The sequence below is a fragment of the Orussus abietinus genome, unplaced genomic scaffold, assembly GCF_000612105.2.
Source record: "Orussus abietinus isolate OABI.00-Male unplaced genomic scaffold, Oabi_2.0 scaffold16, whole genome shotgun sequence".
Classification (NCBI taxonomy): Eukaryota; Metazoa; Arthropoda; class Insecta; order Hymenoptera; family Orussidae; genus Orussus; species Orussus abietinus.
The window spans coordinates 1,069,691-1,092,535 of NW_019394714.1; the positions used below are offsets into that span (position 1 = coordinate 1,069,691).

Here is a 22,845-nt window from a genome sequence, read left to right on the forward strand (position 1 = left end):
GAACTGCAATACAGTGATAGCGGCTAACTTCATAGAAATTATCAATAGACTTCGTTTTGTATTCTTGCTTAAAAATGACCGGCAAGAAATCGACGATAAGAAAGGAACTCGCAGGAAAATTATATGTACGGACATCCTAATTAGATTTCTTATTTTACGGCGCGTTGTTCGTTGCAATTTTCCTTCTGCGATAACGCGAGGTAACGACTGTTTATTTTGCTTTTCAGGCGGTGTCCAAAGTGCATGCGGAAATCGAGGCCAGCTCGGGTTGCGCTTTTATCACTGATTTGGGCTCATCAAATGGCTCTAAAATCAATGGGGTAAGAGACGCGATACGTTCATATTATCGTCCTCCGTATTATTCTTGCTCGCTATTCTCTGATCCGTTAGTGTTGTCAGCGATCATCCGACCTATTGCGACATGGGATCGAATCGTTTTACATTTAAACGAACGTTAAATCGTATTCGAAAATACGTTACGCAAGTATCGGGGACGTTTCTTTTTTGTTATAAATTATATAAACCTATTTTTGGAAGCGACGTGGTACGATTTTTCTAAATAATTGCCCGTGTTTTTATTTCCTGCCATTTTAGATCTCGATGATCAAGAATCGGGCGTATCAATTGAACAATAACAATACCGTGCTCATCGGAAGGGTTGTCAGTGGCACCTACACGACGTATAATGAAATTGACAACTCCTTCATTCCAGCGACACCTGCTAATAAGTCTCGCAGGATTGAACCTGCTAGTCCAAAAGTTTCTTCAAAGGTAACTCAACCTTTTTTTATTGAACGGCTATCTTACGGTGTCATTAATTTACCAGACTAATTTCCTATTAACAATTTGTACAGTTAAACTCTTTGAAGGACGGCGGGGTAAAAAGGAACATCTATGATGCAGAGACGCAGAAATTGGATATCGGGACGGAAGGAAATCACGAGAATTTCAGCATTCACGATGCTGATACGCAAACGGTAGAGTCCGTATACGACGCAGCGACTCAACTAAATTCGGAAACGCATCAGGATGGGATTACCCAAAAGTTGTTTAAGGAACCGGAAGATTATAATAAAAACGAACTGCGAAATAGTCCGGACAGATCTCTCGTTTCCACCGGAGGGAAAAAATCAAGTTCAGATGAGGAGCTGTTCGAAGAAGATGGCAGAAATACATCGAGTCACATTGTACAAGACTCATCGTGTAGCATCGAACAATCGTTTAACAGTGAGGATTCGACTGTTCCTGCAACTCAACCGATTGATGAATGTGTAAAGGAACCACCTGTATCTATAAACAAGCTACAGTCTACGAAGGAGAATTTCAGTGACATCGAAAAAAGTCTAGACAACATGTTCGAGGAAGTTAACAGTGTGAGCATAGAAGAACCGACCCAACTGATGACGCAGAATTTGGAAAGAATTTTGGAATCCACTCAAGACGTGATTGTCACCCCGAAAAGGAAAGATCTTCGTCGCATTTTATTCCTCCCTAGGAATTCAAGTTCGACTCCGATAAGTCCACAATCTAGTAATACAGTGTCGAATAATTCAAGGGGGAATTTAAAGAAGATATCTGAAACTCTGTCCTCGGGGAAAGAATTGACTTTTGAATTGTGCACTTCAAGTACTGCTAATGAGAAGTTGACCAGTATCGAACTGATGCACATCCTGGAAAGTCCTCGGAAGGAATTGGATGCACAGGAAAATGAGGGTACGAGCACTTTGCAAGAATCTGAAGTTACAGATACGTTAAAGGTGCCCCAGTCGAAGATTACAAATGAATCGACAGAACTGAAAGCCAAGGAAAGTACATCAAAATTACCAGAAACCGAGGAAAACGCGTTAGAAAAACCCGCAGAAAATACGTCGGAGGAACTCGAAGTCAAAGACAGTGGTCAATCCCAATGTACAAAAGATACCAATACTGAAGATATCTTCGAAGGTCTACCTGCAGTCAAGATATTAGGGACTGTTTCCAATCCTCCGAGCCCTTCCGTATCATCTGATGTATCCAGTGATGATAACCACAATGATTTTTCTAAAGCTGTAAAGATGCAGAAAAGTACAATAAAATGCACAGAAGACACTGTGGAAAATCAACCAAAGATTTTAAAGTCTCCGAGCCTTATAAGTGAAATTCCCTCGATTTCAACTTCAGTTAAAACCAATTCAAGCAATGATGCAAATAAATCAGTGAAACTGGTAAATTTAGACGAGGAGACTATGCGAAAGAGAAAAAGTTCTGACATTGTAAACAGTAAGATACAGATGAAAAGGAAAAAAGTTCTCCTTGATTCAAGCAGCAAAGATAGTTTTGTACTGTTGTCTCCCTTGAAGGTCAGAAACAATTCCAATAGAGATGTTAACGATGAGGTGGCTTCGAATGTTTCTAACGAACTCTTGGAAACTTCTATATCAAAAAGTTCTAAGCTCAAGAACGGTGGAAAGTCTTCAAAACGGAATAAAAGCAATAACACAAGTGCATTAAAAGAGACTCCTCCGATAACGAAACAGTTGAGCGAGAAAATCAGTGAGAAACAGAATCTTCCAAAAAACTGCAGAAAATTAGAGATCGCTACTGCTTTAGTAAATTTGGCAGTTAAGAACCAGAAAAAAATCAAAACATCAATGGACTCGAGGGCATTAAGTCCAGAATCTATGGAAGTCTCCGTAATCATGACAAGAAATGCTGTAAATGAAAAATCTGTGCCTTCGACGAGTAGAATTGATACGTATAATGAGGATAAAAAATTAAGACAGAACAAAACGGTTAATTCAGAGTCACCAAAAAACAATTTTTTGGAGAACAAACCTAATCTCTCTGAGCCGACAAGGCCAAATAGGAAAAGTCTAAGGATGGTCTCTCAAGGAAGTGCAAAAGTTGAGATTCATTCAACTTCGATCATTAATATCACTGATACAGACTTAAAAGGAAACCTAAAAAGTTCAACGCCACGAATCAGGGAAACATCTCGAAAAAGAAATAAGCCGAATGATAATGATACTTTGCAAAATGAAGATTCGGATGATTTGAACGAAAGCACTTCGTTTCGGGATAATGTATCTGATCTATCAATAATACACCGATCAACTAGGAGCGTGTCTTCAATTTTAAATTTATCACAGAATAAAATAAGGCATAAAGTCCTTTTCACTGGCTTAAAAAGCAGTGACTATTCTAAGGTTTTGGAGAAGTTAGGTAAGCTATTACTTTAATAATTCAAATAATTAGGTGGCTAGCATTAAATCACCACATTTTAAATTGTTCTATGTAATTAATTAAATTAATTATTTGATATGACAGGTGGTTTGTGTACCGAAGATCCTTTACATTCTACTGTCCTGGTGACAGACAAGGTGCGACGAACGTACAAATTCCTGTATGCACTTTCGTTGGCAATACCTATTGTATCTGTAAACTGGATATTGGAAAGTAAAAAAAGCAAGCAATTTTTAAACGTAGAGGACTTTATCCTGGAAGATCCTGCAGCTGAGGCAACATTTCGTTTTAGCCTGCGAGAAAGCCTTGAAAAGGCTAAGAAACAAAAATTACTTAACGGGTATAAGGTGGTATTGACGCCTAAAGTTTCACCACCACCAATTCCTGAGCTTAAAGGTTTGTCATGTCATAAATAATTTAGAATAGAAAACCTTTCAAAACTTGACTTTAAACTTTCCCTTGAATCCGTTGAATCGGTAGATCAAAATTATTTTTATTTTATAGACTTAATTCGTGCTTCTGGTGGGACAACATTGATTCGTTCTCCAGCTACATGGCAAGATAAAGTCATCGTTGTATCAAGAGAAGAGGATTTGAGCAATGCTCGAAGATTCGTGTCAAAGGCACCAAAAAATGTACCTCTCGTATCAGTAGAATGTATCCTGTCAGGTATTCTACAACAAGACCTCAATTTTGCAGAATATAGATTACGGTTAACTTAATAATAATTTAATTTAATGATAACCCTAAGGGATAGTTTAAGAGCATGACTGTAAATACACTAATGAGATTATGTACATTAACAGGACATGTGAATGTAACATTGAATGTGCCTTATGTATGAATGTGTTTATACTTTTATTATACTTTTAATGATGTAATAACTTTATTTCTATCAACATTGAAATTTAATAAAAGATAATCATAAATTTATTTTTTATATCGTAATATCATCACCTTTTACAGTCACACTTTAAAAGTTCTTTTTTGGCATGAAAGTGCAAAGGTAATTACAATACATTTTCTTTTTTCTCTATCAACTTAAAAAAAATTTTCTTGCAACCTACGAGTCTTATCGTAATTGCTTAGTTAAATTACACGAGAAAAGGTATTTGTGAAATCACACATAGATTATCTTACAGCGAGATCGTCTATCAATCAAGCCATTGAAGTATGCGAGTAATGACATATTCATAGAAATGTTAAAATATTAATGGTTGGCCTCCAATGGTGTGTCCGAAGGTTGCAGTGAAAATAATAAGGCGCAGACCTTCCTTGAAGGATGGAACTAAATCCGGTATCTGAAACAAAAACATTAAATAAGTAGTACTTAATTCAGCTTCTATTTACATTACACACATTCTGAACAGGGAATTCAAGTATCAGTTTAGGACTTTTTCATGAAGTACCATTCACATTCCTGACGCCAACGAAACAAAAGAATGTCATAATCCGAACCACTCTTGCATCAGAGAAAATAAAAATACCAGTATAATAATTTTAAAAGGTCCAGCAGCTATTCCATATTACATCTAAATCGTACTAGCATAATAATCATCGACCTTGAGAGAAGCAAAAAGAACAAAGCCGGCCTCGAGGCGACAAACGGATCCTCGAAACTGCGCAGTATAGCTACCGGCGGCCATTTTGTATGTCTTATCATCGTAAGAAAACAAAAACAAATCGTTGACAGGACCACGACAAAACGAGTAAAATTTAACTGACAAGATGAGAAAATTAAACGAGACGTCTTACCAATGATGGAATTAGGCTTTGGCCTTGGGCAGTTGTCGCTTGTTGTGCTCCGTGTTCATGAGTTTGGTCAGGAGCTTTCTAGAATGTCCGCACGGATCGAAATGATTCGTGTGAAACGTAGCCTCCCTCTTGCTCCGCTGTTTTCCGCCGTGACCAGTGAAGATGTGCTTGTCGTAGTCAAAGTTGAAGTGCTCGTATTTGTCGAAGTATTGCTCGGCCATACTCACTCTTAGATTTCCAAAATGGACGAAAAGATTTGCGAGGATGTCGCAAAGACTCGCTTCCGAATCGCTCGATAACGTGTTCAGTTCCCTGAACTGTGCTCGCGCGACTGCCGTTCGCGCTTATATACCGCCCGGGGAGCATGCGCACAACGAACTGTAAACAAGATAGCCAATCAGAACATGTGACTGCGATCCTTCCAGCAATCGAATCGCCGCTGTATCGAGAGATTTCGATACAGCGGCGATTCAGAATCAGAGCAGAGACGAGTTGTGAGATTACTCACAGGCTATATCTTCACCACTTGGTTTTTATTAAATACCGAACTAACCAGATATTGGAGACGCACCCAAAGCCGAATTTGTCCAATTCGGTGTTAAATAAATACCGACGATGGAAACTTAGGCCCAGTTCCACAACTCGAGTTAACCAGTTTAACTAGTTTACACATGGCTTGAACCTGCTGTCAATTGATTAAACTCCGGTTAACTTGAGTCGTGAAACCAGCTCAATTCATAAGACGTGTCCCTCTTGTGAATACTTTCAAGTCGCGTTGAGTAGACTTAATTATTCTGTGCGCTCGTACAAATTAATTTAAAAGTCGAAGTGGTATCGCGTATCGAGACCCGGATTATCACCAAGTGTGAAGCAACGCAAATGAGACAACGTAGCGTCCAATATTCGTAAAGGAAAATTATGGAAGTTGTTGAACTCGCCGAGGAAACACCCGCGAGGAATCAATTTACCGTTGATGATTTGGACATAGAAATTCTCCCTCTGATTTATGAAATTATCAGGAGGTGTGTTGTCTCTTGGTTGACACAGTGACTAAACAATTCGTATATATATTTGCAGCTCGCTACGTATCTGCTGTCTATTATTAGTCGAGTGTATTTTGAAATAGTAATTATAAGTTGCACGTAGGTGACAAATTTCTTTTCCATTGGATTGCTTAATTTGATTGTAGTCTTTCCTACTATGTGATCTAATCAGTCATAACGCTCAAAATGTTTGTACAAACTTGTTAATATTTGTTCTGCAATGGTTTTCTTGTATTTCATGATTCTTGGAGAGTTAACCTCTATTTCGATTTAATGTACACGATACTCACAGAATATATTTCTTCAGCGTCGAGAAGGATCCACACGATACATCGCAGAAAGCGAAAGAGTCTCAAGACACTAGCCATAAAATATTGGAACTGCAGAAGAAATTAGATTCTGCGAGAGCTCAGGTACTACTTGTGCCATTTATTGCGTTATATTGTACGAACTGTAGTCTAAATCCTTTGCAGATCAGAAGATTGCCCGGGATAGAATATAGCAAGGAAGAGCAACTACAAAAGTTGGAGACGCTTAGAAAGCAATTGAGATTGAAGAGAGAACTTTTGTTGAAATATCGTAATATGTGTACATTTGAGGTACCAAAAGTTTAAACGGTTTAATCTAGAAGACTGATATTCTTGAAGCTAGCGACATGGTACTGCGCTGGGTCTTACGAGCATTGCTTAACAATGAACAACTCATTGACAAACTGGCCAATTCTAAGCCCATTCGACACGCTGCTCGCATGGCGGTATATGTTATGCACAATTCTGATTTGCCATCCCTTCCGAGAACGCTTACTAAGCGTTTAATAGACTTCGCACGACGATTTTCCACGAATATGAAAGATGAGATTACAGAGTCGAAAAACAGCTCAAAAGGAAAGCCACCGAAATAATTTACACTATACAGCGCAATTTGCAATTGTGTTAGTTTCATTTAGGAAAATGTACTGATTGGGTGTGTATTATAAATGAATTATTTGTATAAATTTTTAGACTTATTACCATTTCTTAACGATTGCCAACTAGTTATAATTGAAAAGTTGGGCGGAGAATGTAAAGTTCCATGTAACGAGCTAATCAGTAAAGATGCTGATAATGAAGAATAATAATTTATATTGATATTCAACGAAAGAGAACATGCATTCAAGTACATCAATGTGCTCGATATGAATGCTTTCAAATACACTTTATTTTTATCAATTGAATGATTGAAGAAATTTTATAACTTCCAAGTAGACTACATTATTGCTGTACACAATTACAAAGAACTGATATCTTCAGTATGGAGTAATAAAATTAACTATATCGCGTGGACATCATTTCTGTAGAAGGGCAGTACTACTTTAACTGTTGACATCTCTTCGACACATAACAGAGAGATAAGAATTTAATATTTTCATATCTTAATACTGTCGTTATCCCTTTGCACACTTGTACAGCAAGTAAACATAACTATACTTTTCTTCGTGTTTTTCCTCTATTTCTGGAGTCTCATTGGAAAAATATAAATAATATATACATATATATTAAATAATTACAAATCCCCTAGATCGTGGATATGTGTATGAATACTCCATCGAAGCAAGTTTTTGGGGATAAGTAACCAATGTTGCAATCACGGTACTATTATACTTGTTACATATGAAACTTCAACACATTGGTATGAGAATGAATGTTACCGGTTTGTTTTTAAATCACAGATCTTTGTTATAGAGTACCTTATCCCTTTGGATATTTCAATTATAATTAGCACTGACAAATATTTACCCATGTGTATACGTAAATTGTCATCTAACGGGGGTAAGGTGTCCTACAAATCACATCAGGCCATCACGAAGTTATTCTTCGTGTCCTGGATGAGTTATAACTGGGCTTGTATAATGATATAAGTTTGTTGTGCAAGCTTTGGTTTCACATACAATAAAGTGATCGGTAATCAATGAAGGTTTCAATTTTTACTTACCACAATATTTGGCCTAATACCATCCTTTTCAAACGAAAAGAGATTTAACCCTTTCGTCACTTATAATGAAATATATCGCAATCGATACTGGTTTTTAACGTTATGAAGAGATATTTCGCGACCCAATACCGGCCATTTAAGGTGATATGAGACACCAAGAAATTTAATCGACGTCAGTAAAAAAGATTCTTTTGATATACCATCCGAAGCAGTTACCGACGAAAATCGTTCTTAACGCTCACTGATTTTGTGTCTCAACGGACAATTCGAATCTTCTGATATGAATGCAAAGCTTTTTAATAAAAATATAGGTGTCTTGCTCGTGAGGACCTTTTTCTTTTAAATATTAGCAGGAGGATTCTGTTCCGACAGAGGTTGAACTACGTTACTGTTGGTGGTACTCCTTCCTCCTCTACGTCCTCTACTCTTCTTATTGGCTGAATTTACTGCTACTCTCTGTGGCGTGTTTTCTCTCTTAGCTGCCTGTGCTTCGAATGTAGAATTTCCATCGGTTATGTCGGATATCTGATAAGAAGAACAATTTGTTAATTACAACAGCAGTTTAAGGTGGGTCCAGAAACTCAAAAACCCAGGAGTATCTTTTCTTTTTATTAAAAAGTTTTAATTCATTGTTTTGTTAAATTCACCTGTGAGAGTGGACCAGTGGACGAGCAATGCTGTCGACCTTGTTGAACCTTGTTAGGTTTATTCGCTCGTGAATTTTGCGAACCAATTGAGCTTGAATGTGGAATAAGTCGTAGGACATTACCGACTGCTTTCGTACGTCCTTCTCTAAACACCATTCTTTGCCCAGGCTTTATAAATTCTGGATGCTTGATAAATCTGAAGTGCACCAATGCTTTGTCACCTGTTCGCAGACAGTCTTGTGACATCGAAAGGATCGAAGCTGTTTGCCTGATGCTTCCGCAGTGAACTACAACATATTGATACGAGTTATTACATATTGACGTGATCATCACAACGAGATAACTTCCCATGTCGATTAAATTTCTCAATGGGTTTCACTTCATTTTAATTTAGACTCTAATATATTTACCCATAGCTTGATAGCGTGAGCTAATCGTAGTGGGATGATGCAGCACTAAAATTTCTCCTTCAAATTCCCAACAAGCTTGCGGATTCAACAATGGCGAAACCATGACCATGCCCTTCCGAATTTGCGATCTCTTGATCTTCTTTAATGCAAAACTTGCCGTTTGGCCGCCGCGAACTTCGCGGACGGGCATTCTTTTTCTGTGAATACTTTTCACGGATATCTGCGTAAAGTGGCCTAACGGATCTGGTCCTAAGAGTAAAGTGTCGTTGAGTTTAATGATACCCTTTAACGTGGTACCAGAAACGACCGTTCCTACACCCTAAAAAACGAATAATCAACGTTCACATGTTTTCATTTAATTCGTCATATTTTATGCGATAACGATAACGGAAAGCTATTTAACTAACCGGAACAGAATATGTATCGTCGATCTGAAACTCTGCCGGTTCGTCGTCATGGCTCGTGATCCGCGCAGTCAGTAAGTTTAGAAACATTTTCAAGAGATGCAAGTTCTCTCCATTGACATTCGATACTTGAAATATGGGGCAGAGTCTGTACAGAAAATGATACACATGCGGTTAGTCGTTAAATGCGGCAGATGGGATATTAAAAGTCATCTATTTAAGATTTTTTAAATATTACCTGGAAGCAAGACTTAATGTGAAATTAGGATTAAATAGATACCTTTCGGAGACGAAGTTTGTGGCACTAATGACCACATCATCTAATGTTTTTACCATGACCGGGACTTTTCTACAACCAGGTGACTTCAAAATTCTTACTAGCAGTCTTAAATTTTCTTGTAATACATTCGGAGGACACATGTCAATTTTGGTGACCACTACGAATACTGGTACCGACAATGCCAGTGCTAAGCCTAGATGTTCCTTTGTCATCCCAACAATGCCTGCATTTGCACCCACCATTAACATACCTGAAATTAATTTTGATTCCATAAATTGGTTGGCGAAGGAATAGCACAAACTATGTACTAAGAGTTTTGCATTTTTAAGGTTATACCAAAATCAGGGGCATGACCAGTCATTCCAAAAACAGTAGTTTTCAAGTAACGCTCGTGTCCAGCAAGGTCGATGAATGTAATTACTTTCGACGACTTTTCACATATTTTCACCCAATCCAAAGATCCATGTTCAGGCTTGTTAACAACGTTTCCTAAATACAGAATGAAGGATTATTAAGTTACAATTAAATTATACAAAATAAATTATAAAAGTGCATTTAAGAAGACGAATCGAGCCTTAATATTGTACAACATACCTAAACTATCAAATCCAAGAATGTCATTTCCCACCGAACTGGTACGTCCTGTTTCAGCCTCATGTTTATGGCGAAATAATTTTTGTCGAGCTAATCCACGACCGTTATCAAGTTCTCCATGAGTTAATACACCTAACAAAGTAGATTTCCCTGCATCTACGTTACCAACTACAGCCACTCTGTAATTCAAGGATGAGGAAACCTGAATTACTTCTAAGCCAAAAAATTATTAAATATTCATATAGCAGGGTTGATGAAAATAATTGACTTCTTATCCACCCTGTTACATAGTAATCCACATAAAGTATACCTGATTTCTAGAAAATCTTGTTGGTCTAATCGTCTTCTCACTAAGTACTGTCCAGTGAGCCCCTGATCCACTTTGCTCTGGCGTAAGAGCACACAGTCAGCTTCCAATGTAGTAGCGAGTGATTGAAGAGTAGCAACTGAAGCATCGTACTCATCTTCCTTCAAACCATCCTCGGATCCATCTTCAATGAAAAGTACTTCATAAACCCAACTTAAAATACTATAAGCATGTAAATATATTTTTATATTATTGCTTTCAATTACATTAACAATCTAATTGAATTATTAGTTTTTCAATAGTATACTAAAAAAAAAGATATTGTTCTCCACACTATCAGATACCTTCTCCAATACCAATATCAAAGATTGTCTCGCTCCCGCCATCTTGAATCCTTTCTTTTAATCGCTTCAGTAATAGTTCATACTGATCTTCCGTTGGACTAATAAGAGCTTCCTGTGACAATAATTATGTTAGATACTTCTCCCTTCATCATTAATTTAAATGAAAAATTAATTCTAGAACCTTCGATCTGATCGAAGAATAGTCTACAGGTGACGAACGCATTAGTTTATGCTCAGCCATCTGCATTATGACGAGTAGTCGTCCACTTCACATGGACAATATCACAAACGCCGATGCAAAATATCGTCTTTAGGAGGACCTCTTAAACCGCCTGGCTCCGACGTGTCGTTCCATTTACCAATTCACTGAGCACATACACATCACAATTGTTCTCCAATATTTGAACTTAAAACATCTGCGGTGCACTATTAAATTACCCACACGCATTCCTTTCGAAACTTTGAAATACTTTCAAATAAGAAATTGCTTCGCGGTAGAATACAGTTGCCAGTATTCTGCCTAGTTTAACATCGAGTATAATCAGATATCTGAAATAATAAAAATATACCTTTGCACACTTTCTGCCTTCCAATCTTTCCGAAGAATATCTATCGTCATAAGGCAAACTATGATCATAAAAAATAAAAAAACTGTTGCGGACAAGTTTCGGTGTCGCGATTGCGTGTCAAAATGAGCCAATATATCGACGATCTTCCGTAAGACGGACTTATTTGTAAACATATTGCAGTGATGCCAATGGCGCGCACATACTTACACGAGAAAGGCCAACGAGTACACAGATAAATCGCTTATTCTTAGGACAGCGTAGTTGACCCGAAAACAATACAAGCCTTGCGCGGATTTCCGAGCGAAATCTCTTGCGACTCTGCCTTGACGTTACGCCGTGCGATATTAAATCATCCTCGAAATCCTAACCAAATCCAACACATTCACAGAACATTCCGTGACACGTGCCCCCTAGAACACACTACTGACTGCACATGCAACCGATTCCGCAATTCCTGAAGTTCGGGGGGGAAACGAGAAAATCTAATGTCACGGAGCCACGCGGCGCCACATTGGTGCGCATCGTCCAATCAGAATATTCCTGTCATGTGACGTCACGTATAAAAATCGCTGTGATTTGTAACACATGTTGCACATCTATATAGTTATATAGTTGGTTAATTGCGCGGTCGTTTCGAAATAATCTCCATTCAGGGTTAGTAATTTCGCGGTTTTTCAAGATTTTTGACGTATACCATATAAATCAAGTAATTTGCCGTAGAAAAGTAGTAGAAAACCAGTAAATTACGTTTCCAATATGAATGGAATAATAAATTAATTTGGCACTTGTGTTGAAATTTGTTTACAATTTTTACGTTTTATATCGAAACCGCGACACCAACTTACTCATAAATTCATGGATTTCAGATTGTAAGAGATATTACCTACTATACTATTATAAATAATACCGAAAGAGGTAATAAAGAAACGTGCAAAGAGTACTGTCAATTATTTATTTCTGTCACCACAGGTGGCTGACATATGAGCCATCCAAGAAGGGAATGCATGATGCACGTCACACATTGCAGTATAAATATTTTCCTCGTGCAAGGAAAATACTTTTACATACATACATACCGACATGAATTATGCATTCGTCTGTGGGCAGTCCGAGGAAGATTTAGAAAATTACATCCAGACCCATAGAGGAGTAATTCCACAAAAAGAAAAGCTGTCGGGTTGACCGACATGGGAGACATTTGGAAAACTTTTCCTCCAATCGAAAGGATCGACGTTATGCGAAGAGGTTGGGCCAGAGATCGCTTCGAAAGTTTCGATGCCAAAACAATCAGCCAAAGTTAATTTCGTGTCGATAACGCCGATAGGTCTAGGTACGTCCTTAAGATCTCCTCTCAGGGCCAAAATCTGCATAAGATCCGATGACATAACCTCTACATTTTCCTCGTTTTCTTTATCCTCGTAGCTGTATCCCCGCATTAGACTTTTCACGTGTTCGGCAGTGGTGATGTTTTCTTGTAAACGCGATATCTGAGCATCTCTAGAACTCATCGCTTTCCGTTCCAAGCTCAAGGCGCTCCGGATCTCTTGGAAGGTCGGTATTCCTGTACAAATTAGATAGCCAGCTTCGTTGAATAATTCTTTCGAATATTCCGTGGCGTGTGTAAGGGTGGACATTTGTTCGACCAACCACACAGTTCCAGTGCGTGGTTCTACCGTCACCCATTGACGATTAGACGTGCCACTATTCTGACGAGCCAACAACCTTGACCAAGTTTGTCCATCGGACGCCAATCGATTTGCAGTCATAATTCTAATCGGTGATAATACCTGAAATAAAACCATGATTCAGGAAACGACTTTTTCAGTTCTACTTAAGTATCAAAAATTTCAAATTAATCGGGGACATGCTTCCAATTTTTCTTCGTATCGTTTCAGATTTACCTGATCCTTGGGAGTCAAATGATTCCATGGCATGCGATTGTTAGTTTCCAATGGTGTCCCAGCTACTACAAGTTCTCTGTCCTTCCCATACACCAGATAATATTCATCGTGCGACGACAAGGCACCTGGATACGACGTCGTGACAATGGTCTGTCCCATAACTCCTTCGGCATCTTTAAGAGAAGAAACGTGGTATCCGAAGGAGTACTTCTTTAACAGCCGTAACATCTTCGCATATCTGCAGAATGGTAAAAGAATTAGTGACGACAGTGTCACCATAAATGTGACGCGTGTAAATTGGAATACCTACTTTCGCACCAGAAATTTCTCAGCGGCAGAAAACAAGAAAGTCTCTTAGTAACTGCTAGAAATTTCGATCTGGGAACTAATAGATAATGAGAATCACAAAACTCACGGTGCTGCGGTGTTGTGTGCGATCGCAATAAGGGGTTGCAAGTTTTCTCTGGGAAGTGCTTTTAGGAAGATCATTCCATGGGACCCTGATAAACCGTCGGAGCTGTTGTAAGATTGAGCGAAGTCCGGCAAATCCGAAGCCATCGCTAACCAGAGGAAATCCTCGGAATCGATGTCCACGGAACGTCGACTACGACGAACGGCGAATCTCCAACCAGCTTCGATGCCATCCAGTTGTGCATAAAATAGACTCACCTACGTAAGAAATGACTAAAGTTTTTACCACATTACCTCGAGGGGCTATTCGTTCAGGAAATCCTGAATTTTAATGCTGCCACATCACGCCGCCTTAAACAATTTAGTGATATTTTATAATGCAAGATACTTTTATGGACTTTCAAGGAATTAGAGCATGGATCAGAAGGGTGCATCGTGTCGCCTTACCATGTGCCAATAAGGATCTTCCTCTGCTAGGAGGTTGGCGCGCTCCCGGGTGATCGCCGAATTCTCCCGTAAATAATGACGTATTTTCCGACATATGGAGGCTCGTTGTAAGCATCCAGCTCTTATGGTGTTGTGCCAGTGATGGTGGATCAATTGCCACGTCAAACTGCCTTCCAAGAGACCGGCGGAGTACGCTTGGACGACGTCGTCGTGATCGGCGGACGTCTCGATCTCTATGATCGACCACCTACAAACAAGTACCAGCGTAAGGTAATCAACACGGCGTAAACTTATTCCCCAACCTGATAGAATACAAAGCTCATTGTCGTATAAACATTTACCCAGTCTCGTAGATACCAGTCTTGTAATAGGCACGAGCTGCGCCCAGCGGTATCATGGCCAGATCGTTACCCTGACCCCAGAAGTCGATGCGATATCCAGTCTTGCGGTTCCATTTCACGGTCGCCGAGTAAGTTCCATCGTTTTCAACCCTGCAAAGGTTCAAGTTAAAGGTATAAAAAGGGTTAATGCGATGAAGACTAGAATACTTTAAATTGCAAGGTTCCTTTGCCATTCCTTTAGGACTACTCACTGTCCGAATTCACCGAGGATGATCGCGCCGATGCCCAGAAGGGCCACGGCGACGAGGATGTACGTGGAAATGCGGGTTTGCAGCCACGAGGCGCCCACCACCTTCAGCATGGCTCATCGGTTAGCTTGACACCTTGGAACGAGACGAGGAGACACGGTGTCCCGGTCTCCACCCATCGGTTACAGGCCTCCACGCTCTGCCTGTGTCTTTTTAAGCCTGCAGTTTCACCCTGCGGCTACTTTCCGGCTCTTCCAAGCTCTGAAAACCAGGCGACGTGGTCGCATGTACACACGGATAGAAATAAGAGCCTTAAGGTGAAGTGAAACCGATTTTCAAGGCATCCCCCAATCCGGAAGGGTCGCGAAGAAGTCCAGATCTCACGGCCTATTCCTCCACATTCGGATCGCCGGAAGCCATGGATATCAATAAATTCAAGGTATTTACGAGTATCCGTTTCTCAGGGCACCTCATTCGCTCTCACGAGAGATAATCTCTCAAGCCTCGTGTACGTCTATCCTATTATTTTTTCAGCGAAGGAGGGAGAAACATTTAAACAAAAGGACCTCGGCCTTTCGTCGGTACTCCTGGGTCCCTATACAGAGCCCAGCATGAAAAGAGATAAATTAAACAAAGAGGGTGATCCGTGGATTCCCCTATTTCTATCTCTTTGCTTTTCTGTCCGTACAAGATACCGTATCGCGAACACGAGCCGAGAGCTCGTGCAAATATAGGCCCTCGAGCGTACACGGACGTGTATGTAGACAAAAGAGCACTTGGCAAGACGTGACTTGGCGCCAGTCATTAGAGATAGCTCGGATCATCGCGAGGTGAGATCGTAGACGAGATTTCCTCGGTCTTTTGCCTCCTTAGAAATCGATAGTCCCTCGCAAACTGGAATCGCCTTTGCCAACAAGTATTATGGTATGAGATACAACGCCGTGTATTGTAATCGTCCCCACGTTGGATATGCGAAAATCTGAGATCCTGGATCGCTTTTTCTGGAACCAACCATTCACGTTATCTCTCCTTATACTACCTCATGACGCGTAGTTTATTCACAAATTATTCGCGCTCCAGTTTCGAGGAAATTGAACGACCGAGGTCGGCTCGTTTCTTGCCGATTGTCCTTAAACGAAAACTTGTTCCCGCGTGGGACACGACTTGTCCTCGCGACACGCGTTAACAATTACCATAGATACCCATCGTATTACATTTCCCGCTTTTCCGAAGCTCGTCATAAACAATTAGCCACGATAAGTTGTCCCGATTACACGCCACAGTGAATATCCTACTCGAGGACCGTTACTTCAATGTCGCGAGGTAGCTCCGAAAGTGGAGTGGAAAAATCTGAAGGAAAAAAAATTAATTACAGGCTCTACAAAACGGAACGTACTTTCATAGTGCCAAACATGGATCCGCAAGTTCTCGTTATTGGAGAAATAAATACTTTGTTAAATTGAAGTACCGCAATTTGGCATGTTTGGGATTGGTTAATATTTTTATATTTTATATTTTATTGTATTTACGAATTATTTTCTTTTTTTCTTCGATATATTTTTTCGCGTGTCTTGATACTGGTGTAACTCGATCTTCATTGGGCCGGCGACCGACACGTGCGCGCACGTGGACTCCGTTACACTTATTTATCCCATCCGCGAGATATCGACTCGCCTGGGCGAACGCGCGTCCACCGGAGTGTCTTGCCAAAGGCCAGGGTAAGGCCACGTACCCGATGTCTTTCCGCGACGTTTTACCGTTGCCAAAATAGCTGGTCAAGTTCAAAATCCTGCGAATCCTCGACGTCGGAGGTAGTGTTGAATTAAAATAGCCAGTAACACTATTTTCAACGCCCAAGTGGCAACAACTAAAGTTGACCAACATTACCTGCAGTTTTTAAACCACAATTAGGATTCAAGTCTGCGTTGGGTAATTCTTTTTTCAGAATTAAATAGACATTACCGCCACGTACTGTTTGCGAGGTCTGATACCCTCTATACTGGAGTTACATTTATTCATTATATATATAGTTCATAATAAATAAATATAAAAATAACGTTCAACCGGAAGCGCTTCAGCCGGTTCCTAGGCAGACATGTGCACGCGTGCAGGGGGGAATGCATAACTCATTCATGAGGAATGCAACGGATATTTCAGCCAACCGCGACCTGTCTCAAGAGGTGAACGATCGATCGTCGTTTCCAGGTGTTCGTTAATTCACCCGAGGATGTGCATGTCGATTCGAGGTAAAGCGCAGTCGAAAAGGCTACGGTCATGAGACCCAGAGGCAGGACGGCGGAACGGAACACGAGGCGAGATGGCTACGGTATGGCCTCGCTTTTTTAATGCCTTTTCCAGTTCTTCGTTACCTGCACGGGGTTTTTCCAAGCTCGCTCTCACGGCAGAGGACTCGACCTGCTCGCTCGGAGATTACATCGCTCCAGGCTGGTGGTCGCGACTTTCGGCGGTGTTGGACCAGTTGCTCCGACACTGTAGTCCACCGTTCTCTTCGGCTGCTCGAGGGCCACTGAGGGGCCGCCGGCGCGCCGGCCAATCGCGACCTCCGACGTTGCCGCGCCGCCGCACTGCCTCGACGACGCGCCGCAGCGCCGTCGCGTCGCTGTGACGTGCACCGACGCGCTGCCGCGCCGACGCGACTCCACTTTTTGTTTATCATGCTCGCCGGCAGAGTGCCCACATGGCGTGATTTATCAAAAATTGAGCGATCTCGAGGTGATACAAAAGTATATATATATATATATCAAAATGTGAAAATATTTATAAAACATTCACGCACGACGAAGAGGTGGATGGCCGCAGAAGGTGCATCCTATCATCCTTTTTGCTCCGTTTTCCTCCGTGCTCGCACACCGAGATGAGCGTCGCCGATGCTATCCTATGACACTGTACGGCGAATAACCGGCGCCTCTTCTTTCTCCCCGCATCCTCCTCGTTTATCGCTGTTTATTTGCTAATCTTCGCGTATTTCCTTGACACGTCGGAGGAGCTAATGACCGCTTGGCTTTTCGGTCGCGTTGCATGTTCACGCGCCGACAGCGAGTCGGCCATGTATCGTACAAGCTCAAACTATTTCCCTCACATTTTCCATACATTTAAAAAATGCTCTACATTTTATGAACATTTAGTCAATATTTGAAGTATCTGAAATATCTTTAAATTTTGGCATCGCCTCTTGGAATGATTTACAAGTCGGCCATGCACCGGACGTTGGCGAACCATTCGTGTCCCCTTGCTATCCATTTTCATTTTACCTCCGAATTTTCTTCTTCCTTTCAGCTCTTCGATTCTGGACGAGGCCACGAGGGGAAAATGAAAAAGTCTTGGCGGAAGTTATTACGGAAGGATTTCTTGCGCCCTCGGAGAGGAATGTCCTTAAGCGATCTCGCTCGACGCGATGCTCGCTATGAGAAACGAGGGACCATCGATTATCCTCAATTGAGAGTTATTAAAGACAACAGTGAGTCACAAGCTCGCGTGCCTTTGCGTCAGGGAATATCGCGGCGACTTTCTTCAGAGAAATATTTGCCCGTCTGGACAAATGATACCTCCTCAGTGGATTTATTTCCGTATCGAAGATCTGAAACGTTTCCACAAACGAGCCCCCCCAGACGACACGTTCCTGTTTAAACAATATTTAGCTCGTATGTACGGAATTTAGTCAAGACTCATGACTGGTTTTAGCACCGAGGTGCACTTGTCGACGTCGCCAAAGTCTCCTTACGGTAAATATCACCCTCGAAGGCCATTTATCAGCGGCACTAAAAGGAGACTTGTTAGCACTCGGAGAATCGGCATGTCACGGCCGCTGGACTAAAAAATAAGCCTGGCTTGAATACACCTCGACTTCGTAAATCATCCAGGGGAAAGTTGCGCCGATCGAGCGAGGAAGATAAGTCCCATCCGCTATGAGATAGAAATTTTGCAAGTCTTTCACCTGGTCGGACCTTTTTTTCTCTTACTCAGATAAGCCTCTCGAGAAACTTGAATTTTTTCACAGCGAACCTCCTTTCAGGTTGGCCTTTCCCAGGTCGGCAGGTGTTCTCTACTTGTTGCACCTGCAACCGAGGGGCATTCGCTAAGAAAATCATGGATGGTTTGCAGTTTGAAGAATCTCCCTCGATCCGATATGAAGACCCGGGGCATCGGAACGTGGGCACGTTCGCACAACGCGCGTAATAAATACCAGGCCACCGGCGTAATAAGTCGGCTGGAATTTCTTGATTGAGTCTTCGAAAGAGGCACGCGTCCCTAAGAATGCAATATCACCGAGGGTGCCCCCGGTATTCCGATATTACCTGTACGGTATGTGACTTTCCGAGACGCCCCCGCTCGCATTTCCGTCGACATCTTGCAAGAAGATCACCACAATAAAATTCCGCCATATCGATATTCCGCAGGGATTAAAATAATGAATATCATTAAAATTCTCTAATATTTGCCTCGATAAATCTGTTTGCTGCGGGATTGACAAGTAATCGAGTTTTCTCCTTCCTAGGCCTCATTGCGTCCAGTCCGATCGATTTGCGAATCTTGTGGAAGCTGTCTAAGTCTTGAAAAGTCCGCCAGGGTGTCGTCCAATCGCGTCCCTTTTCGCATGCGTATAATGTCCTTGTCGCTGTACGCATGCACGCGGCGCCGCGGCGCTAAAACCCCCTTAAGATAAATATCCTTCCGGCGTCGACGGCATCCTGGATGCGATGGACCAGTCGGTACGTATGGGGCCGAATTGACTTTGGCATTCTGAATTTCCTCAACGTCCCGTGGATATTTTTAATTTTACAAATCGTCGATCGAGTCCATCGGGAGCGACGATGAAGACGCTGGCGTTGCTCGTCCTCGTAGAAGTCGCTTTGTCGCTTCCTCGGTCCAGCTCGCCGATCGACGTCGACGATGTCGGCAAGGTGGACCGCAACCTGGTGCATTCGGTTCCCCTGGGTTCCTTTTCGACCTTTCATTGGAGGTAGGAAACGATTGAAGGATCACCGTTTCATCTTTAAACCTCCGCGCCTATACAATACTATCCAACTATTATGAAGATTATCGTTTTTTATTTTTCAACGGGTCTCACCTGACGTTAACAAAATTCCCTTCCAGCATCGACTGGATGAAGGAAGTGATGATCGCGGAGGTGCACTATGCCGGGGAGGAAAACTCATGGTTTGCCTTGGGCTTTTCGAATTATGGCGAACTATATCCGGCAGACTATTGCGTCCTTTGGCACGATTGGCATCGACAGGTCCAACTTCAGGTCGGAATTTTCATCACTTTGTCGATCTGGGAACGTGCCAGGTTTCTCATAACTTACATCAATCCTAACTGGTATGTAAAGTGTCTATTTTGTAGGATGCGTGGGCGGACGATCATGGGAAGCTGAACCTGGACCCCCAACAGGATTGCCATGATTTCGCCTGGAAACGACGGGGAAACATCACCAAGTTCACCTTCTCCAGGAAATTCGATACCTGCGACGAGCACGATTACGTTATGGAGGTACACCGATTATTCAAAATTAAGGTGCATGACAATGTCACATACATAAACGAAAAAGTGAAAATATTAACGGGTGCGCGGAATAGATTGTGATTACTTTCCTTATACGGTCGTGATTGTTTCGCTCAGTACGGCTTTTTTAAGGATATTTGTCACCACAGAGAGGAACCACCCACGTGGTCTGGCTAAGAGGCCGCGGGCCGCTTTCTTCCTTGGCCGGGTTGCAAGTCTTGGATGCAAAGACATCCGGCATGTCCAGAACCGAATTACTGAGGGTCTCCCATCCAAAGCCGATATTTCCTCGAGACACCTGGAAGCTGGAGCTGCTCGCAAATCGAGTCAAGGTACCCGACAAAGAGACGACCTACTGGTGCCACGTCCACAAGTTGCCATCCTCCCTGAAAGAAAAGTAAGGATAAATGCTTGACGAATCTCGGAGAAAAGTGTCACGAACGATTGACCCCCCGGATGGCACATTCACATCCCCTTAATTTATCCCCAGGCATCACGTACTCCAGTTTGGGCCTGCGGTGCAGAAGGGCAACGAGCATCTCGTTCATCATATGGAAATTTTCCATTGTGTCAGTCCGACTGAGTTGGAAATTCCTGCATACAGCGGACCGTGCGATAGTCCTGATAGGCCTGAGAAAACACAGGTCGGTTAGGCAAGAACGTTAACGTAAATTCGCCGATTAATTAATCCTCATCATTATCATCAGCGTCATCGTTTTTAAGTGTCCAGTAAAGCTGGATCAGTAGTGACGAAAATCAGTGAATTCCATTAAAAACGCGAAATTCAGACTGAACCTGCTTTACGGTCTATCCAGATAGAATGTTCACAACAATTGTACGATATTTCTCTCTCACAGGTATGTAAAAAGGTCCTGGCAGCATGGGCAATGGGAGCGGACGCATTCGTATACCCTGAAGAGGCGGGACTGCCGATCGGGGGTGGAAACTTCAATCGCTACGTGATGCTTGAAGTGCACTACAACAATCCGGAACTCTCGGGAGGCCACGTGGACTCATCAGGGATGCGATTCTTCCTCACGAAGAATTTGCGAAAGTACGACGCGGGCATAATCGAGCTGGGCCTCGAGTACACCGACAAAATGGCCATTCCACCGAAACAGGTGCGATGAGGGAAACGGGAGGAGGGCCGAGTAAATTCGGTGTTGATATTTATATAAGTATTCCGCCTAAATGAGATCTTTTTATAAGTACTCTGCCGAATCGATGGCGCGCTGGCTTTGTTCCCACGAGAGTATTCAAAGTGGCGTGGTCGCCAAAAGGGTATTTATGAATTTCATTTAATCGACGTGAAATATCTGCTCGATGTGTCCGGCCCCTTTCAGGAATCTTTTACGTTGACTGGACATTGCATTACCGAGTGCACGGGAGTCGGCCTGCCGCAGAGTGGCATCCGCGTTTTCGGCTCCCAACTGCACACGCACCTGACGGGAAGAAAAGTGATAACGCGGCACATCAGAGACGGGGAAGAATTGCCGGCCCTCAATTACGACAACCACTACTCGACGCACTTCCAGGAGATCAGGTTGTTGCCGAAGCCGGTGGTGATCCTGCCCGTAAGCCCATTTTCTCATTCCTTTCATTATTTCATCCATATGAAATAATCGTGAGATAAATGACCCTTATCTTCAGGGCGATTCCTTGATTACGACCTGCACATACCGGACACTGGAAAAGGAGAACATCACTTTGGGAGGATTCGCGATATCCGACGAGATGTGCGTCAACTACATACACTATTTCCCGAGCGCTCGGCTGGAAGTACGTGGACAATATCACCCTCTAAGGAAGATTAAGGCGATACGAAACTATCATTCCATACACGAAACGTCAAAATATATATATATAAAACTTTTCTCCAAACTGGATGCACCGAATCTAAAATGAGATTCCATAAGCATCACATTCTTCCTGAGAGCCTTCCTTATCATCGAAAACGTGCTGGACGTTTCGCTACTAATTTTTCTTTTTTCGTTCTTCAGGTTTGCAAGAGCGCGATAAGCGACGACGCCCTGAGGACGTACTTCCGTTACCTGCGCGATTGGGAAAATCAGAAGACGGGCAATCGGCACGATATATCCGCTAATTACAAGAGCATCGAGTGGACCAAAGTTCGAGTAATGGCTTTGCACGACTTGTACGAAGCCGCGCCATTGGGTAAACGCGCAATTTCTTCAACATTGCCTTAATACAGCTGCATAGGACTGCACGTGCGTTATTCATTTCTTCTCTTTCGTCCTTTAACAGGGATGCAGTGCAATGGATCTGACGGATCCAGATTGCCCGGTCTCTGGGACAATATCTCGGCGACGCCCGTCAGGTTGCCTCTGCCACCTCCTGCTCGTAGCTGCGCAAGGACGAGTCCTCTGGAACGTTGATAAGATACCTCAGTCGAATCTCGTGGGCATAC

The 22,845-nt window shown here is 42.1% G+C and overlaps 6 protein-coding genes across 9 annotated transcripts; 3 read left to right on the top strand and 3 right to left on the bottom strand.

Moving 5' to 3' along the window:
* Window positions 1–2: 2 nt before the first annotated feature.
* LOC105696838 (mediator of DNA damage checkpoint protein 1) lies at window positions 3–4,155 on the top strand. Its single transcript, XM_012419609.1, has 6 exons — window positions 3–125; window positions 228–320; window positions 595–771; window positions 855–3,201; window positions 3,307–3,618; window positions 3,727–4,155. Exons 1-6 carry the CDS (start codon window positions 75–77, stop codon window positions 3,942–3,944), a joined length of 3,198 nt encoding a protein of 1,065 aa, XP_012275032.1. The 5' UTR covers window positions 3–74; the 3' UTR covers window positions 3,945–4,155.
* LOC105696844 (nuclear protein 1) lies at window positions 4,130–5,307 on the bottom strand. The gene is made up of 2 exons (XM_012419616.2): window positions 4,978–5,307; window positions 4,130–4,523 (listed from the first exon to the last, which is right to left on the bottom strand). Exon 1 carries the CDS (start codon window positions 5,196–5,198, stop codon window positions 4,989–4,991), a length of 210 nt encoding a protein of 69 aa, XP_012275039.1. The 5' UTR covers window positions 5,199–5,307; the 3' UTR covers window positions 4,130–4,523; window positions 4,978–4,988.
* Window positions 5,308–5,662: 355 nt separating this feature from the next.
* On the top strand, window positions 5,663–6,770 carry LOC105696843 (mediator of RNA polymerase II transcription subunit 9). Its single transcript, XM_012419615.1, has 3 exons — window positions 5,663–5,999; window positions 6,328–6,433; window positions 6,494–6,770. The coding sequence occupies exons 1-3, from the start codon at window positions 5,896–5,898 to the stop codon at window positions 6,632–6,634; spliced, it is 351 nt and encodes a 116-aa protein (XP_012275038.1). The 5' UTR covers window positions 5,663–5,895; the 3' UTR covers window positions 6,635–6,770.
* A 425-nt stretch (window positions 6,771–7,195) lies between these two features.
* On the bottom strand, window positions 7,196–11,986 carry LOC105696839 (GTP-binding protein 1). Of its 2 annotated transcripts, none has more exons than XM_012419610.2 (11): window positions 11,754–11,986; window positions 11,159–11,526; window positions 10,978–11,089; window positions 10,637–10,817; window positions 10,327–10,505; window positions 10,069–10,221; window positions 9,733–9,982; window positions 9,456–9,600; window positions 9,049–9,367; window positions 8,639–8,925; window positions 7,196–8,516 (listed from the first exon to the last, which is right to left on the bottom strand). In XM_012419610.2, the coding sequence occupies exons 2-11, from the start codon at window positions 11,222–11,224 to the stop codon at window positions 8,331–8,333; spliced, it is 1,878 nt and encodes a 625-aa protein (XP_012275033.1). In that variant the 5' UTR covers window positions 11,225–11,526; window positions 11,754–11,986; the 3' UTR covers window positions 7,196–8,330. The 2 variants fall into 2 exon arrangements, with proteins under 2 accessions (XP_012275033.1, XP_012275034.1); XM_012419611.2 differs by lacking the exon at window positions 11,754–11,986 and adding an exon at window positions 11,547–11,668 and having other exon boundaries at window positions 11,159–11,343.
* Window positions 11,987–12,484: 498 nt separating this feature from the next.
* LOC105696995 (putative phospholipase B-like lamina ancestor) lies at window positions 12,485–17,428 on the bottom strand. Its single transcript, XM_012419913.1, has 7 exons — window positions 17,264–17,428; window positions 14,898–15,155; window positions 14,647–14,796; window positions 14,306–14,552; window positions 13,863–14,116; window positions 13,448–13,685; window positions 12,485–13,333 (listed from the first exon to the last, which is right to left on the bottom strand). The coding sequence occupies exons 2-7, from the start codon at window positions 15,005–15,007 to the stop codon at window positions 12,674–12,676; spliced, it is 1,659 nt and encodes a 552-aa protein (XP_012275336.1). The 5' UTR covers window positions 15,008–15,155; window positions 17,264–17,428; the 3' UTR covers window positions 12,485–12,673.
* Window positions 17,429–18,281: 853 nt separating this feature from the next.
* LOC105696950 (tyramine beta-hydroxylase) lies at window positions 18,282–22,837 on the top strand. 3 transcript variants are annotated; one of them, XM_023433062.1, is made up of 12 exons: window positions 18,282–18,372; window positions 18,597–19,217; window positions 19,411–19,875; window positions 20,010–20,163; window positions 20,259–20,429; window positions 20,567–20,814; window positions 20,908–21,061; window positions 21,275–21,538; window positions 21,761–21,991; window positions 22,068–22,196; window positions 22,418–22,592; window positions 22,683–22,837. In XM_023433062.1, exons 3-12 carry the CDS (start codon window positions 19,727–19,729, stop codon window positions 22,811–22,813), a joined length of 1,806 nt encoding a protein of 601 aa, XP_023288830.1. In that variant the 5' UTR covers window positions 18,282–18,372; window positions 18,597–19,217; window positions 19,411–19,726; the 3' UTR covers window positions 22,814–22,837. The 3 variants fall into 3 exon arrangements, with proteins under 3 accessions (XP_023288830.1, XP_012275259.1, XP_023288831.1); XM_012419836.2 differs by having other exon boundaries at window positions 20,259–20,405; XM_023433063.1 differs by lacking the exon at window positions 18,282–18,372 and having other exon boundaries at window positions 18,838–18,852; window positions 18,928–19,217.
* Window positions 22,838–22,845: the final 8 nt, after the last annotated feature.